The following is a 17,269-nucleotide window of genomic DNA, read 5'->3' as shown; positions in this document are numbered from 1 at the left end:
GGGATCTTCCCGGACCGGGGCACGAACCCGCGTCCCCTGCATCGGCAGGCGGACTCTCAAGCACTGCGCCACCAGGGAAGCCCCACAAGAAAGATTTTTAAAACTGAGTTTTCCTTCAGTTACTGAAACATGAAACCACTCAGTTTCTGCTTGCGAACACCTCCTATGAAGCAAGTCCCTACCTCCTTTTGCAAGCCATGAGGTGGACCTACAGAGTTTAAAATACGACCCTCTGGTGGGGAAAGCATACTGAGTTTTAGAGCATTCCACCTCCCTCCTGAAAAGTCACAGGCATTAACCATGGCAATAATGCATACTGTGGACGGCTAAAAATAAAATAAGAATATTTTTTCTTTCTTCGTCAAGATTGATTTACAACAAGCACAAGTCTGTACATTCTTCTATCAATATTAACATAAAAGTAGGCAACGCCCTTAGGTACCAAAAAAAGGGAGGGGGGAGGGGAAGAAACTCTAATTTGTCAATTTTCACTGGATTTTTATCAGATTCATTAGCTCTTAGGTATGATGGGAACCATCTGAGGTAAACAAGTAAAGACATTTGTGACGTACATTTTAGAAGCAATAGCTGAAGTGCACAAAACCATATGAGATTGCAGTACACTGAAGTTAATTTCGTCAGCATGTGCATATGCTAATTCAGAGCCCAATTTGGAATACATCAGACAACAGAAACCTTTTATGGGTGAATTTCAGAATAAACTATGGAAACACAGTCAAAGGTCTATGAATTTCTCTGCCCCCATATTTTGCTTGAGCTCTTTCAGGCTGTATAATTTATGTAATGATAAGACAATATCATGTGTAGTTTAAAAGGGAACTAGTTACAGGGAGAATAAACCATTATCCAAGTCCAGAAAATATTATGACTGTGAGGTTTGTGCATTTTCACATCTGACTTCATTCCATAGATTTCTGTGTTTAATATTATTAAGTGGGTCTTGTCACCTTTTCCAAATGCATCAGTGACACCCAAAGATATTTCCTAATTGTAGAAGGAGAAATACATTATGTTTCAAACTTTGAGCTCTCCTTGGATTCGTTGCTCACCACTAATTTGGAATAAGAGTGTCTGAACTTTTCCTTGCCTGACTTTTTTAGTCCTCCTAAGCCATTGCTCAGGATTGCTTTCATACAGTCTGTGCTAAGAGGAAGAGTAATTGCTAATAATTACATAAACTGCCCAATGGGATCAAGGAGGAAAACTGTAGACAGATACTACTTAGCAGAATTAAGAAGTGAATTAAATGAGAGACTAGGTGTGGAAAAAGCTAGAGACAGAGCTACATATTTTCAATTTGAATTGTTTGTCAGGGTGCCTGGGAATCTGGGAAGGATTTGAAAGTCATCATTACCTAGAAAGTTCAAGGAAAGAAATCGAAACAAGAAAATATTTGCTGCGAAATTAGGGAATAAATACTAAGAATTATATTAATATCTTTGTTGTATAGAAAACAATAGGATGCTAGAGCCCTGTTTAATTAATTGGATTGAAGAGTTAGAGATCTTCCTAGCAATTGATGTTATTAATGGTTAAATTCCATGTGCCTAACCCATATGATATGTAGTGGCTGCTCAGTAAATGACGGAATGAATGAATCAATGTACCATTATTAAATTCTACTTCCCCAGATAGCTGTTTAGGGCTTCCCTACATAGGCAAAATAGCAACACGGGTGAGGCCTGTTTCTGGTATTTTTTCTGTAACCCTTTCTGAGGTTCTTTTCCACCTTGGATATTCTATTTACTTCGATTTATTCATTTATAATGAGATTACCAAGAAATCTCATTTTATGGATAGGAATCATTTCTCTTATACGTGAGGCATCATATTAACTGATAAATTAATTACCCAGGAACTCGTCCACTTCCCCTTTATCAGTTCTATAAACAAACTAGTTTCCTCTCCTAGCTGTTTTATCCTTGTTCTCCCTTTTCCATCTGGATTTCCCGAAGGCACACTAAAATAACCGTGCTTAGAAGTGAACTTTTGATGCCTCTCCATTGACCCATCACATCCAAATCACTGTCTTCTCTTCTCAGCAGCCACGGATCACCCAAGCCGCCATCACCTTTCACCCACACTCCTGTAGCCCTCCCCAGCCAGTTAGTTTCCTGCTTTCATGTGCTACTTTTTTACTTCAGCAACCAGGATGGTCCTATGAAGTATACATCACATTGTATCACTTCTGCTTAAAATGACTTGGTTTCTCCACTACCAAGTCTTTAAATCTACCAGTTTCCTTACTAGCTTCTCTGTTCCTTGAATCACTAAGAAATGACCTATTATTCTTAGACTAAACTCTAAGTACCTCTCAGATGTGTACTCCATGGACCTTACCCTTCTTTCCATCTGGATCCTGTGCAAGGATCCCCTCTGCTCTCCTCGCTTCAGATACTGGCCTTCCTTCACTGCTTGGGATTCACCAGTCACCAGGCACTTCATGCCCTCTGCATGTCCTCTTTCCTTCACCCACAATGCTTATCTTCCATCTTTGCTTGTCTGGAATCTCTCACCCTTATCCTCTCAGTTTAAATGGCATTTTCTTCATTGAAGACTCCCCAACCAATCAATTTCCTGTTATCGTCTCTCCTGACTCCCTACATAGCACTTTTCACAACTTACAGTTACATAGTCACACTTGACTGGTGACTGTCTCTGTTAGAATGTAACTTTTATGAAGGTAGGGTCTGGTTTTGTATCCCAATACAATATCAACCTACATCCAGTGCTTATGGCAATGTCTGGCACAGAAGAGATGCCTAATAAATATTCTTTAAAACAAATGCATGAATGAAAGAAGAAAGAAGAAAGCAAGCAAGCAAGCTAGTCTTCCATGAAGCTGTTTCATATAACGTCTCTGTAAAGAGGAACAGGGAGGAGATAAGGGGATATATGTATACGTATAGCTGATTCACTTTGTTATACAGCAGCAACTAACACACCAAAAAACAATTATAGTCCTATAAAGATGTTAAAAAATAAATAAACAAATAAAAATAAAGTGTTTTGGTTAAAAAAAAAGGAACAGGAACAGGTGTTTTAAGCAAACTTATAATTCACGAAAATCTAAATTTACATAAAGAGTATGTTGAAAGGTGATTTTTCCACTTTACAGAAAGATCCATCATAAGATTCTTTAAACAGGCTTTCCAGGTACATGGAAAGTACGATTTCATTGATTAAAACCATATGTTTGCACAGAATTCTTCAGGAAAATATCTTTTATATAAAGCAAGGTTGACCTATAAGCAATTTCCTTAAGGCATCTAGCCCAGAATGGCCAACTCTCAAATTTCCTAGGTAATAGATAATGGGAGGCCTGGAATGCAGTGGATATTTGAAACCCTAGAATGCAAAGCAGTAATTTCAGCCATTTAAGTCTGCATGACTTTGCTCACAAAAATAGCTAATGGGGAGAGGAATCAGTGTATTTGAATCTCCCCAACTTCTCTCTCTGTATGTCAGTGAAGGTAAGAATGGCTGTGAAATGACCCCCAAAGAGGCTGCCATGAAAGGAGAACACAGGCTTGTAAAATTCACTAGATTGATGCTTTTCTCCCAACTCCCCCCACCACCACTACCACCACTGATAATTAAGTTGTCTCATTGCAAAACTGGAAAAAGAATTCAGTGTTTTAATAAATAAAAGGCAATTAACTTCTCTGAGTTTCAGTTTCCTCATCTTAACAATGTGGGAGCCCTTTTGAAGTTTATTGTCTCATAATTCTATTCTTGAACCTACTCAAACTTTACAAAATAAAGTAATTGGTGGCTGCTCTCTGTCTAATGAAATAAATTTCACAGCTATTTCTGCCCTTCTTACTGGAAACTTTAATAAATGATCATGAACTTTAAATCAAAACATAATATTTATAGAATTGGTTGAATGGACTATTATTGATGGTTCTTGCTTAGAAGAAAATGTTTGGCAGAATTTACTTACAACTAACCTTTTCTTTATCAAACATATCCCACTCTAATGGAAGAATAGTAAGCTATTCTCAAACTGCAGTACAAGTGAAATCTTTTAGCTGCAGGAAGGAAAAAGCAATACGTTGGTTGCGGTCATAAAGATCAAGGTCGACTAGGGTATAGGTTAGTTTTACCCTTCAAAAATCAGACTGCTTTCATTCAGAAAATCTAAAACCTCCAAATTTACAAGAAAATATTTGAGACATGGGGGAAAAACAAGCCTAAAATCTGTAGAGATCATGGCAACAATTTTGCCTTCATCTGCTTCCTGAGGCATTATTTTACCCTCACTCCCCACACTTATGATTTTTTTTTTGTTTCAGTATTATGATATTTAGTGACATCTTGAGGGAAAATTATTTTTCTAAGTGGTGTACTAAAGTATTCTCACATAAAGGAATTTATAGTAATAATGTTGATCCCTAGGACTCTTCTGCGTGGGTCTGAAAAGCTAAAGAATGTATTCATGGAAACACATTATTTAGATATCTCCTGCTTTGTAGGTTAAAGCGAGATCTTGAATATATTAACAAATCTGAATTATTTGAAAGTTAATGTTCTCATATTTTGTCTGTATTTTTCTCTCTTTCCTATTTACTTCTGTGAATGGGATCAGTTCATTTCTTCAGTGAGAAAAAGGAATAGATTCAGAAAAGGAGGCAGGAAAAAGGAAGAAAACAAACAAACAAAAAGAAAGGATGATGGAGTTAAAGCTGATGGCTGATCAACTGAGATCGCCAAACTAGACTGGATGCAGCAAAAGGACTGAAGTAGGTGCAGAGGCAGGTGGAGAGATGGCAATGGGGAGAGAGGAAGTTCATGAAAGAGACGTTGCTAATTGAAATTATAATGGAAAAATATGCAGAAGAGTCAAGGCTGGGAGAGGCTTCTGAGGAAAGCAGGATGCACTCTGTGCTAGGCTAACACCAAGGCTATGGATGTTAGCAGTGCCATCTTCCATGTGTGATACTCAGCGCTGCCACTTGACCAATAATCTGCACTTTGGGTTGAAATGCAATCCAGAAAGAGACAAATATGTACCCATTTTTATGGAATTCTGATGAAGACAGGAATTTCTTACAAGTTTATAATTCAGGTCCTCGTGTGAGGAGATTCTGAGTCACTGTGTGTTGGGAGGCTAGGGGAGGGGGATGGGAGCAGGGGAAGGGGGCAGTCAACAGCACATGCGTAATTTGAAAAATGTCCTCAGGTTGGATAGATGGAAGGATGGATGGATACATAGATACATACAAAGAATCATAGATAGAATGAGTAAGCTAAAGGTGTAAACACACACGCACACTTAGTTAAGTTTGTAGCTATCTAATAAGAAACAAGGGACACATGGGATTTCTTTAGATTTAAAAAGAGTCTTTACCTTAACTGAAGACTATGCATGATTGAGTGACTTTTATCCCTGGTTATCAGCAGAGCATCAGTCATTTTATTTTTTCATGTATGTTAATACCAAGACTATCGGAGATTGCTTCCAAAGAAAACATCTATTGGTAAAAATGCCTATCATTTAAGAATATGTTCTACCAATAATTAATTGCTGCTTTTTTTTTTTTTCATTTCAAATGTGCAGTTTCATTTTCCCAAAAGTGCTAAGGAAGCACAGTGTTCTTTTAAAGTATCATAATTGCAGGGAACCCTAGTGTACTATTGTTTGGAATGCAAATTGGTACAGCCAGTATGGAAAACAATGTGGAGGTTCCTCAAAAAATTAAAACTAGAACTATCATATAATCCAGCAATCCCGCTTTTAGGTGTATATCCCAAGGAGTTGAAATTAGGATCTTGCAGAGATATCTGTACTTCTAAGTTCATTGCAACATTATTCATGATAGCCAAGATATGGAAACAATCTAAGTGTCCATCAAGATGAATGGGTAAAGAAGATGTGGTATATGTATACAATGGAATATTATTCAGCCATGACAAAGAAGGAAATTGTGCCATTTGTGACAACTTGGATGAATCTTGAGGGCATCATGCTAAGTGAAATAAGTCAGACAGAGAAACAGATAACTGTACCATGTCACTTATATGTGGAATCTAAAAAAGACAAACTCAGAGAAATAAGTAAAGTGGTGGTTATCAGGGGTTGGGAGGTAGGGAAATGGGAAATGTTGGTCAAAGGGTACAGACTTCCAGGTATACTATTAATAAGTTTGGGAATCTAATGTACAGCATGATGGTTATAGCTAATAACACTGTATCATGTACTTGAATGTTGCTTAGAGTTGATCTTAAATGTTCTCACCACAAAAAAGAAATGGTAACTTCATGACAGGATGGAGGTGGTAGCTAATACTATGGTGGTGATTCTTTTCTAATTTATAAATGTAGCAAATCAATACATTCTACATCTTAAATTTACACAGTGTTCATGTGCCAATTATATCTCATTAAAGCTGGAGGAGAAAAATAAAATCACCACTGTGCCCAGTTAACCACACTTACGCCAAGCACCGAGGAGGGCTCTTAGCACACTGACCTTGGGCCGATTTGGGAAGCCTGCAACTACATGGGAGAGTGCATGTGGCCTGAAGGAAAATGTGCAGTGTAGGAGGTGACCCACGTTCTAATCCCAGTCCTGCCCTGAACTTGTTGGGTGGTCTTGGTCAAGGCCCAGGGGCTCTCAGAGCTTTTGATTCTTCATTTTAAGATATGAATATTGAATTAGGTGTTCAGTAAAGTCCCTTGCAGCACTCTCACTATGTAATCCCATGAGTTTAATCTTCAATGTCAATGCCACCTGGAGCGCTGGAGGCCTATTTAGGAGGTCGGTCAGTGTTTAGCTATATGGGAACAACAACCTTTCAGTTCTTTAATCTCTACTGAATTAATGGTTTGAAATTTTTAGTCTCTAATCACATGATTTTGTGCAGACTGCACAGTCAATAGAAGGAAGGAAAGAAGGAAGAGAGGAAAAGGAGGGGACTTCAGTAACTGTATTATTTTTCTGATCTCAGCATCTTATTTTAATTCCATTTTATGTGAAATGATCTCGTATTGCTTAGAATAAAGAATTTTAATTCCATTTTATGTGAAATGATCTTGTATTGCTTAGAATGAAGAATTTAATGAATTCATCTCATAAATATCTTCAACTAACCACGAAAAGAGCGTAATTATCATTAACAGTCATCTTCTCCATGTTTCACTAGATTTGGAAAGAAGAAAGATGATAAGGGTGGAAAGGCTGAGCAGAAAGGTCCTCTGAAGCATGGTGGCCTGAGAGAAGAGGAGCTGGAAAAAATGAAAGAAGAACGTGAGAGGTGAGTAGAAATGCTGGGCCTCTTATTTTATTTTCATGCGTGGTCTCTGTTAACTTGGTTATATCATCAGTCAGCTGGAGAAGTCTTATTTTAAGAAGCATAAAGGTTGACTGATACAAAAGGAGAGATACCTGATATAAATGGAATCTGCTTTTTAGGGAATTTTTATTATATTTTGAGAAGAAATTAACTTCATGTTTTTATCATGTCGGTACTTATAATTCCATGATGTGCTACCCCCACTTTTGACTATATCAATGTATATGTTCCCTATGGTTTAAATAAGGAGTATTTTGTTTTCTGGGTTTTTTTTTTTTTAATAAAAAGGTCATCTGGTTATTGATGTTTAGAGCTATCAAATTTCCATAGTCTGTTCCTAATTTTTGTCAGGCTGTTGTATACCTTCTTAATTTTATTCTGCTAAGCCCATTTGGGTACTGTAATTTGAGAAGTACATGCCCTTCATTTTTAAAAAGCCAGTGCCTTTTATTAGGCCATCAGCAAGTTGCAAAGTATGTTGCCCATCTGTTAAAGGGCCGGTTTCATTTACTGAAATAATGACAGTTTGCAAGGGCTGAATTCTTCTATTTGAGGAGCTTAATGTTCCATTAGGACAAGAGGTCCTTCACATATCTTTGATGTTAACTCTGGCATTTATCCCAAGTAGATGTATAAATGTCTGATTTTGAAACATGTAAGTGAATATTCATATTTCTCCTGACAATTCTTTGCCTTCACAACCAAATGAAGCCTGGAGAAAGACTGAGATTATTACATAATTTTAAGTATTTGATGCTGACTTGATCATGTATGAAGTCAGATTTGTGCAAATGTTTCCTTGCTTATTAGTAATAATAGTTCTTGTCGTTTTTAAAAAGTCAGTTCTTGAACTTATTTTAATATTCTAGCATGTGTACTAGGAAAATCATACTTCTTATTCATTGCGTTTTCTGGCACAGAGAAGGCTAAGAGTATCTAACTGTTAAGCTTTGACCCCTATCTTGTGGTCTGTTCCCATTGAGAAGGCTGACTTTATCAATAGCAAGAGAAAAACCCTATTTAGTCCTTTCTTGTTTTTGAGAGGTTGATAAGCTCAGTTCCAGGGTCAGTGGAGCAGGAAAAAAGAAATCAAGTGCTTTCCATTGTTGTTGACTATTCACCTGTCAGAGTTGCCCCAAAGAGAAGAAAGATGAATTCTCCATCATAGCCCAAGGTTCAGTAATCCTGTAATGTAAAATGTAATTCAGGCTAAGATTTTAATGCATCTATTGGCAAAGACAGCTGTGCGGTGAGACCATGCCATAGGTCTTTACTGCTCCCCTAACTTCACTTTCTGAGGTACCACATTCTTGCCTCATCTTCAGGAAACTGAGCTATTTGCTAGAATGCAGACTTCACATTTTTTGCAGCTCAACACTTGCTTGGGGTTGGGGGGTTTCCTGTTAGTAGCTAGGGAACTCTGTGCCAGCTAGAAAATTGATAACTCATAAAATAAGGTGGGTTGTCTTTAAGCAAGAGTTCATTTCCTTTCTGGTTTTGCCTTTAGGAAGCAGGTGCCTGAGGAGTTTTGTTCTTAAAAGCGGAACTGTAAACTCACCTCGGCTGGTTGTATGGGCTTCAGGTCCAATTTTCTTAAAATATGTTTGGTCAAAATATTGAAAGAACTATACTATTAGCCTCCACTTATGCCACTTCCTGCACATGAACACGTAAAACACATCTGATATGGGTTTCCTAGAGACAACATTGTCTCAATCATGTACAAGGGGAAAGAGTGGGAGAAGTTGATGTTATGGTTGGGTGCTATAGAATTAATGGCCAAGGATATTTCGACAGCTCAGGGACTGAAGACCATAGAGGGTGGAGTGAAGGTTAAACATTTGACATTGCTCCCAACCCTGCAGTCCCATTTCTTGGCTCTCCATCATCCATTGGAAACAATTCACAACTCTTAAAGAACTCAGCAGATGTATCACTCTTCATGGCCTGGCCACAGGAAGAAAAACAATAGAATAAAATAGGAAATAGTGTATACAAGTTCACAAAGTTGTCTTTTGTTCTAATACATTTAGAATTTGTTACCTAAAGATGATTCAAGCCATCCAGTTGCTTACTTGCTTCATCCTAGTTGTCATAGATATAATAGTTTTTCATCAACATATTCCTTTTTCAAAGAGTTTAAAGCACTTAAATATAATATATACTGTATATCACTGAAGCCAGCTTGCACCAGTTTATGAAAGATGATTATTAAGCTTTCAAGAATTCTGTGAGCTGGTTGCTAAACCGTTGGTAGCTTGAAATTGGTCATGGTGGGAGTATTTACACCACAGAAACTGGCAGGCGATGTTAAACTGGGTTTGTTTTTTTCAAAGAGCCAGTTCACTGACACACCGCTGAGGGTCCATACCAATTCTATTTAGTGTATAACCAGGAAGAAGTTATCAAAAATAGAGGCAAAAAAAAAAAAAAAAAAAAAAAAAAAAAAAAAAAAAATACTCATCCAAATCAAAACACATGACTTCTTATAGATAGCTATGTTTCTCAATATGGCCCATGGGCCACCTGCATCAGAATGAATGACTTGGGGAGCTTGTTAAAAAGTGAAAATTCTTGAGTCCCACACCAGACTTGCAGAATCAGAATCTTGGAAGTTAGAGTTCAGGAATCTGTGCTTAATAGTTACACCCAAAATGACTCTTCAGCAGTCTGAGAATCACTGAGTTTGAGGGACAAGATTTAGCTGGAACATTAGATTAAACTCTTCTCATTCTATGAAAAATGATGTACAGATTTTTTTCCCAGGAGGATTGAATAACCCAGTATAAAAACATCGCCATCTTTCTTACATGCCCTCTCTGAAGCATCCTACCTTACTTGCACACTTTTTATAAACAAAAGAGGAACACTTGCCAATGCTCACTCACCTAAGGGAATATGGATCTTTCCCCACCCCATCCCCTCATGTGCACAAAACTTACAAAGATGATAAGTTTATTAAGAAATTTTTGGAAACATAAAACGTGTAAAGAAGATTATTAAAATCATGCATAATTCTACCATAATTCCATAACCACTATTAATATTTTATGATATTTTTACTATATTTCTTTTGTTTGAAAACTTGGTATTCATACTGCATATAGTTACTTTTTTCACAGAATTCCCATTATATTGTGAGCATTTCCCCATGTCATTAATGTTTTGAAATTATGTCATTTTGGTGACTAATATTCCGTGAGATCAGTATATCATAATTCATTTATCTTCTGTTGTCTTCAAATGTATAGTCTATTTCCATTTTTCACTGTTTCAAGTAATACCTTGATGAGCATCCAAATACAAAAGTCCTTATAATTCCCTCTTAAATCATATAATTTGAATGTCAATTCCTTGTAACTATTTTACTCGAGGGTTAATCTAACCTCAACTCTAAATTTTAGGGTTATATCATTCCTCTCATTATTTTTCTTATGATTTCCATAGCTTGTTTTAATTTGCCTATGTATCTAACTCCAGATAGGGCATTGTTTTGGTGATATATATGAATATTTTATTCAAAGCTATAGCTATGGAAAGGTCAAAAAAGCCACAACTGGTGGATTGAGTTATTAGATTAGATTGAAGGAATGCAGAGTCTAGAACAGAGATTCTCAGTTCTTCGGGGGGTGGGGGGAGGTATGGAGGATGGAAATTTGCTCCCCAAGGAACATTTAGCTATATCTGGAAACATGTTTGTTTGTCAGAGCTTTGGAGGGGGTGTGGGGAGTGAGTTGCCACCACTGTGTACTGGGTAGAGGCCAGGGATAAGGCTACACATCCTACAATGCATAAGACAGTCCCCGTCCTCAAACAATGAGTTATCCAACTCAAACTGTCAATGATGTGGAGACTGAAAATCCCTGTTCTAATCTGTGGACTTCACAAAGAGTAGGGGTACTACCTTCTGGACATTAGAATTGTATTTTCTCATGATACCCTGTGGCCATTGCAGAGAGATATACACCAGATCTTGTAACCCTAGAAGGATTATTAGCTAATTGAGAAACTGTACCCAAATATTGCTAATGAATATTCCATCAATATAGGCTTGCAAGAAAAAAGTTTTCCTCAAAAATTCATTTTTAACGCTGGCCTGCTGAGCATTGGCATCAGTGATGGTACCCATTGATCAGATTTTGAATTCCAAGAAGCTGCAGGGGTTGACAGTGTGTCTGATGACAGAATCATCTGGAACAATGAACTGAATCAAACATAAAGGAACTTAATAGGAACAAATGTAAAGTCTTGCTTTTAGGTCCAAAAAGGAACTGTACAAGCACAGGATGTGGAACGTTTGACTTAATACCAAATATATGAAAAATTTGCCTGATGGTTTTAGTTGAGGGTAAGCTTAGCGTGAGTCAACATGGGGATGTGCCTGCCAGAAACTTAATCCAGTCCTAGGCTACAGAAGTTCATTTACAAAAGTGAAGGAAGAAACAATAATTTCTATTTTATACTGCTCAGATCACACCTGAAATACCCTAAGCCTGTCTCACACACAGAAAATGGCAGCACTAAATCCATGTCTCCTGAAAAATATGGAAGGACCTGGGAATGCATAGCCTGCAGAGTTAAGACTTAGTTGATGTCACATGATTAAAGAACATTACATAGAAGAGGAATTAAACGTATTTTATAGCATCCATTCGCTTTCCATTCTCTCTCTCTACTTATTCATCCATTCATTTATTTTCTTGAAGATTCTAAAAAGGAATTATTTTAAGAGAGGTAGCCTTGGGCTTCCCTGGTGGCGCAGTGGTTGAGAGTCCGCCTTCCGATGCAGGGGACACGGGTTCGTGCCCCGGTCCGGGAAGATCCCACATGCCGCGGAGCGACTGGGCCCGTGAGCCATGGCCACTGAGCCTGCGCGTCCGGACCCTGTGCTCCGCAACGGGAGAGGCCACAACGGTGAGAGGTCCGCGTACCGCAAAAAAAAAAAAAAAAAAAAAAAAAAAAGAGAGGTAGCCTTCAGCTTGATAGAGGGGAAAACATCCTGACAAATTAGAGTGTCTCATGCAGTGGTGAGTGTATTGACACTGGAAATGTCTAATAAGAAGCTGATGATTACACTGAGAAGGGATAAGTGCAACAGGAAAGGATTGGACTAGCATCAGTTTCATAAACTTCAGTCACTGATATATTATCTTCATTGGTTTATTTATATGTATATATCTTCAGTTAAATAAAAAGTTATATAAATGCAAAACCATGTAAATTAATATAATTAAATTCATCAAGCCACATACCGTCAGAAATCATCTTGTGTGCCATTAATGCTGCATGTGTCCTTAGATGATCGCTGTGGTCTCTCCCAGATCTTAGGGTCTGAGAAATATATAAATATCTGAGTATAGAAGCATTTACTTTAAACTCCTTGGAGTGGCCTTTCTTGAACTGGCTATGGCATTGATTCATGGTAGCATATGCACTATTATTATCTGAATGTAGAAGCCCAAGTTTCTTGCTCATAATTGCGTGTTAGGATTTTCTTAATCTCATATTTGATTTCCTGAGCTGACCATGTGTCCCCTCCAAAAACAAGTCAAACAGTCCATGGCAGTGAAGCTCTGTTTTAAATAAACTCATCGTTTTGTTCACGCTCCAGTGAAACTGGCCATAATAAAACATTAGTTCCAAATGCTTATATCCATTGCTAGAAGGATGAATCCAATATTGTGTTCAAAGATTATTTCTCCTAGAATTCTTTATCAAGCTAAATTAAATTAGTATTTTCCAGATATTCAGATTATGTAAACTAGTATGGTGAGCTAAAAGCAAGGTATGGTCTTAACATGTCGGTAAACCATGTACTTTTATTGCTGTTGTTTAGTATTAAGACTTTAAAATTGTAACCTTCTGCAAAGTGTGAAATTAACCAGATTCTAGGACCTCTAAAGTACCTAACAATATGCATGTTGTACTTGTATTGTTAATACCTTCTCAAAAGTCAGGTGGAGATTGGTTAAAGATAAATATGTTCCCCTCCTTTATTTAAGATTATTGCACTGAGGGAGAAAATCTCCATTGACCAAAGGCTGTCTTCCATTAAAGTCCCATATTACTGGTTCTGAATTAAATTAAAAAAAATGAAACTTCTTACTAAAATTGGGGGGGGGGGAGTTTAATAACATATGAGTTTGCACTCTAAGATCTCCTGTTACTCTTATACCATATCAGAGTTTATTTTGCAAAGGGAGCTCATTTACCGTGTTAATGAAACATTGCTTTTGTAGATCTTATTAGCATCTTAGGATCAATGAGGAGTTGAGGGGGGAAAGTGGTAACCTCTCTAGCTTCAGCATTGAGTAGTATGAAAACATATGGCTCTTGTTTTCAACAACTGGCCTGAACGGAATGCCTAAGTGAGAGTGAAGCTAAGATTTAGGCAAGTTAATCGGTTTCAGTGTCTGCACTCAAGGTTCTTAGTTTTCTTTCCTTTAGGAAGCCTTCCAAGAACTGCGGAGGCTTCTCCCTTGCCTTATCAGCTGAGCTGCTTGTGGCCTGTTCCCTTAGTTTAAATCAATACATGTGTTTTTGATATTTGGCAAACCAAGATTTAATTATGCAGCTTCAAGTTCCCCGCATAAACGAAATGCATCTCAGAGATATAAAAACATTCAGAAACCATTTAGGGTTTGAGAATACAAGTGGGTGAAAATCTATTCCCAACCTCTCAGCATTTTATTTAATTATGGGAGATTTTTATGTTACTGGAAATTGAAATGAGAACCAGAATAAGGCTAGAGTTTATCCAACATTTGTGCACACTGAAAAATGAAGATGCTTATTGTATTCTAAGAAAGAAAAGGAAAGGATGTTCTGAATTAGTATTTTATGCTGTAACCTACATAAGTATTACACCCCTAAATACATAGAGCAACAAATGAATTGATAAGATTTTGTCATTATTGTATCCTAAAAAGAGTGCATGTTTTATTAAAGGAACCAGAAGCTTGATTTCTTTAATTTGCCAAGAGACTCTCTATAATTAATTATTTATTGAACTTAAACTTTGGCACTATTTAAACTGTTGAAAACACCCATGTTTTGGCATGATTACATACAAATGATTAATTCAGCATGGTTTTACTCCTCTCTCAATATCCCTGTCTTTTGCAGTAGAATTTGCTAGGTCCTGTGGTATGGGCAAAATAAAATGTTGGAATGATTCCCAGTTTTAATAGTCCCAATTTATTATTACCACTGAACCCTGATCAGATCATGGACTGGATTAGATCCCAGTTTTTCAAAATGCCCCAATTTATGACTCCCTTAGAATCCTGATAAAAATGAATAAGGCTTTGGTTGGCTAAAAGAGATCAAGTTAATTACTTTTAGATTCTTATTAGATCATCACTGCATGGAAGTTATGAAAAATATTACTAGACGGCATTTCTCAGGACAAGGTCATGTTCTCATTTTATGCTTACAGGAAAAAGCTACCAGATTTCTGTCTTTGATAGTGCTAACCATCTCAGTAAATGAAAAGAGATTTGCCTTATCCCAGTAATTACTACTGATGCTTGTATTAGGGTAAGGGTAGCCTTTTCCCCTAGAATAAGAATTAAAAACAGAGAGAGAGAGAGAAAGAGAAAGGGTCAGCACGAGCTAGCACAAACACAGGGCATAGTGGCCACACACCCACCACCCCTCTTCCAAGGTGTATCTCTTACTTAGAGAAATGAGGGCGTGAAATACAGGGGGCTGCAGGTAGTTTTAATAGCTGTACATTTTTTTGATCTTCGTAACACCTATCTTCCCAGAAATGCTTGTGGTCACCAGCAAAATTTGGCACATGCCTACATTCCTAGAGACAAGAGATGGGAACACCTACATCCTCATGCCATGCCAGCATTTTTTATGAGCCAAAATCCTTTTATGCGACTTGAGTCAATGTTAGAAGTGCTGTATTAGCAACTACTTGTCAGCCGAGCTGGATTAATACATAAAATGAATCACTTGACTGGCATGCTTTCCAGCAGTCGTTTAGACAAACTCCTAAGATCAAAGTACACCAGCTCTTTCAAAAAGTGTTTTAAAAGAATACTCTTACATTCAAATACCCTAGAGTGACACATTATATTATCATACTCAATTATAATGCTACAATTACATTCTGAAATACATTCTAAAAAGGAATTTACTAAACTACCTACAGTGATCCCACAGAAATGTTCAGAATATCTAACCTGAGAAAAACTTGGAAAGAAGTTCTAAATTCTGTTGATCTGGATATTTGGTTTTAATATACACACAAAAAATATATTCAATATAATCACCAAACTTTGGTAATTTACTGGATTTTTTGCCGGTCGGATAACAGATATATTTGGCAGAGGCACAATTTGAGAACATTTTCTGTGAAAGCTTTGGGTGGCTGTAACTAGGTAGAAGGACTTTGGTGACTAGAACTTAGAAATGAGAGTCCAATACCCATTTTATCAATTGTTTTCATACCTTTGGATAAAACAACTTTTGAGGATGTATCCCTCTTTTTATTACCATGAAATGAAATGGCAATAATAATTCTTTAAGGCCTAACATTTTATTTGGACAAAATGCTTTTTAACTAAGTTCCTTCAAAGATGAAAATTTCAGTAAATAAAAGTTAAGAGAATCCAGAATATTTACTGTGGACTAGTTTGGAGCTGGGCAGTGTACAAATAAACTTAATTTGCTAAAAGTGCTCTAAAAATGTGGACAAATCAAACTTCTATAAATCAAATAATATTTTCTAGAATTTCTAAAGTATCTCATCTTCATTTCTTATTTGGACATATGCTATGTTGTATCCTGCTTTAGAAAACTTCCATGACTATACACCCACTCAGGAGGCCAAGATTAGTTACTGTTTCTAGAGGTTGGCAAAATCTGCAAGTTGAAAGGATACTCAACCTGTTGTCTTCCAGATCTGCTTTGTTTTCCCCTCATATTCTTTATATAGAAATTCTAACCTAGACATGTGATTTATAAACACCAAACTTTGAATATGCTTTTTCCAAATTGCCTTGGCAGTTTTTTATATTAGTGGTTTTCAACTGGGAGTGGTTTTCCCCCCAAAGGGCACTTGACAATGTCTAGAGACATTTTTAGCTGTCACACTAAGGGGGAGGTGCTCCTGGAACCTAGTAGGTAGAGAGCAAGGATGTTTCTCACCATCCTACAATGCAGAGGACAACCCCCTACAAGAAAGAATTACCCAGCCCAAAATGTCAGTTAACAAATGCCAAGGTTGACAAGCCCTGTTTTGGATAAGTAGATAATTAGATTAAATAGATACAGGTATAGATACAGATAGAAATATGCTATGGATATTCAGTACATCTGCGATTGGGCCCGAGGATACGTATTTTAAAACTATTTCCCAGGTGTTGCTTATAGCTATGTTTAGGGCCAACTGGCCTGGGTGGTGGCCCAGGGGGAGGCATGTGGCCAAGCAGAAAGATTGCAAAACCCAGGAGTAGGTCAGACCCGTATTAAAGACTTGACTCTGCGTGAGCACGCTGTCAAGCTACTAAACTGCCTCAGACCTCTGTGTTCTCATCTGTTATATGAGACATCTGGCCTTCAGACTTTTGTGAAAAGTTTTATTTATGAAACAAGCACCTGGTTCACTCTAGGTGCTCAGTGTTATTTTCTGGCCAGCTCTGGGGATTAAAGACCCCAGGTAATCCGTTTGGTATCATTTGGGAGCCCAGAATGCTCTGAGACACACCATCTGTGAAACTTGCTGAGCTGGATACTGTCATGATAAAGAAGGCCAACTTGAACACAGACTTTGCCCAGCCGGGAGTCATGCCAGATACTCCCATGCAAGAAGCTTCATTCTTGTTTCTTACTGATCACCAGTTGGAAGTTGCTCCTCAAGCACAGTGAGCTATGCACAAGATGGCAGCACGGTAGCCGGGCAGGGGCGTTTGGAGTGCTGGCTGCAACCAGTGCTT

General features: G+C 37.6%; 1 protein-coding gene across 1 annotated transcript in view; it reads left to right on the top strand.

The window, feature by feature from the left end:
• Nucleotides 1–17,269, top strand: part of PARD3B (par-3 family cell polarity regulator beta) — a gene marked incomplete at its 3' end in the record, with an annotated part of 751,281 nt that overhangs the window by 683,613 nt on the left and 50,399 nt on the right. Inside the window, exon 19 of the mRNA XM_007459885.1 lies at nucleotides 7,170–7,280. Within this exon, the coding sequence (XP_007459947.1) occupies nucleotides 7,170–7,280 (111 nt within the window). The remainder of the gene's footprint in view (nucleotides 1–7,169; nucleotides 7,281–17,269) is intronic.

This window comes from Lipotes vexillifer, unplaced genomic scaffold (genome assembly GCF_000442215.2).
Source record: "Lipotes vexillifer unplaced genomic scaffold, Lipotes_vexillifer_v1.1 scaffold1540, whole genome shotgun sequence".
NCBI lineage: Eukaryota > Metazoa > Chordata > Mammalia > Artiodactyla > Lipotidae > Lipotes > Lipotes vexillifer.
The sequence above is the reverse complement of the archived record's forward strand: the minus strand, read 5'-3'. Positions and strand labels throughout refer to the sequence as shown.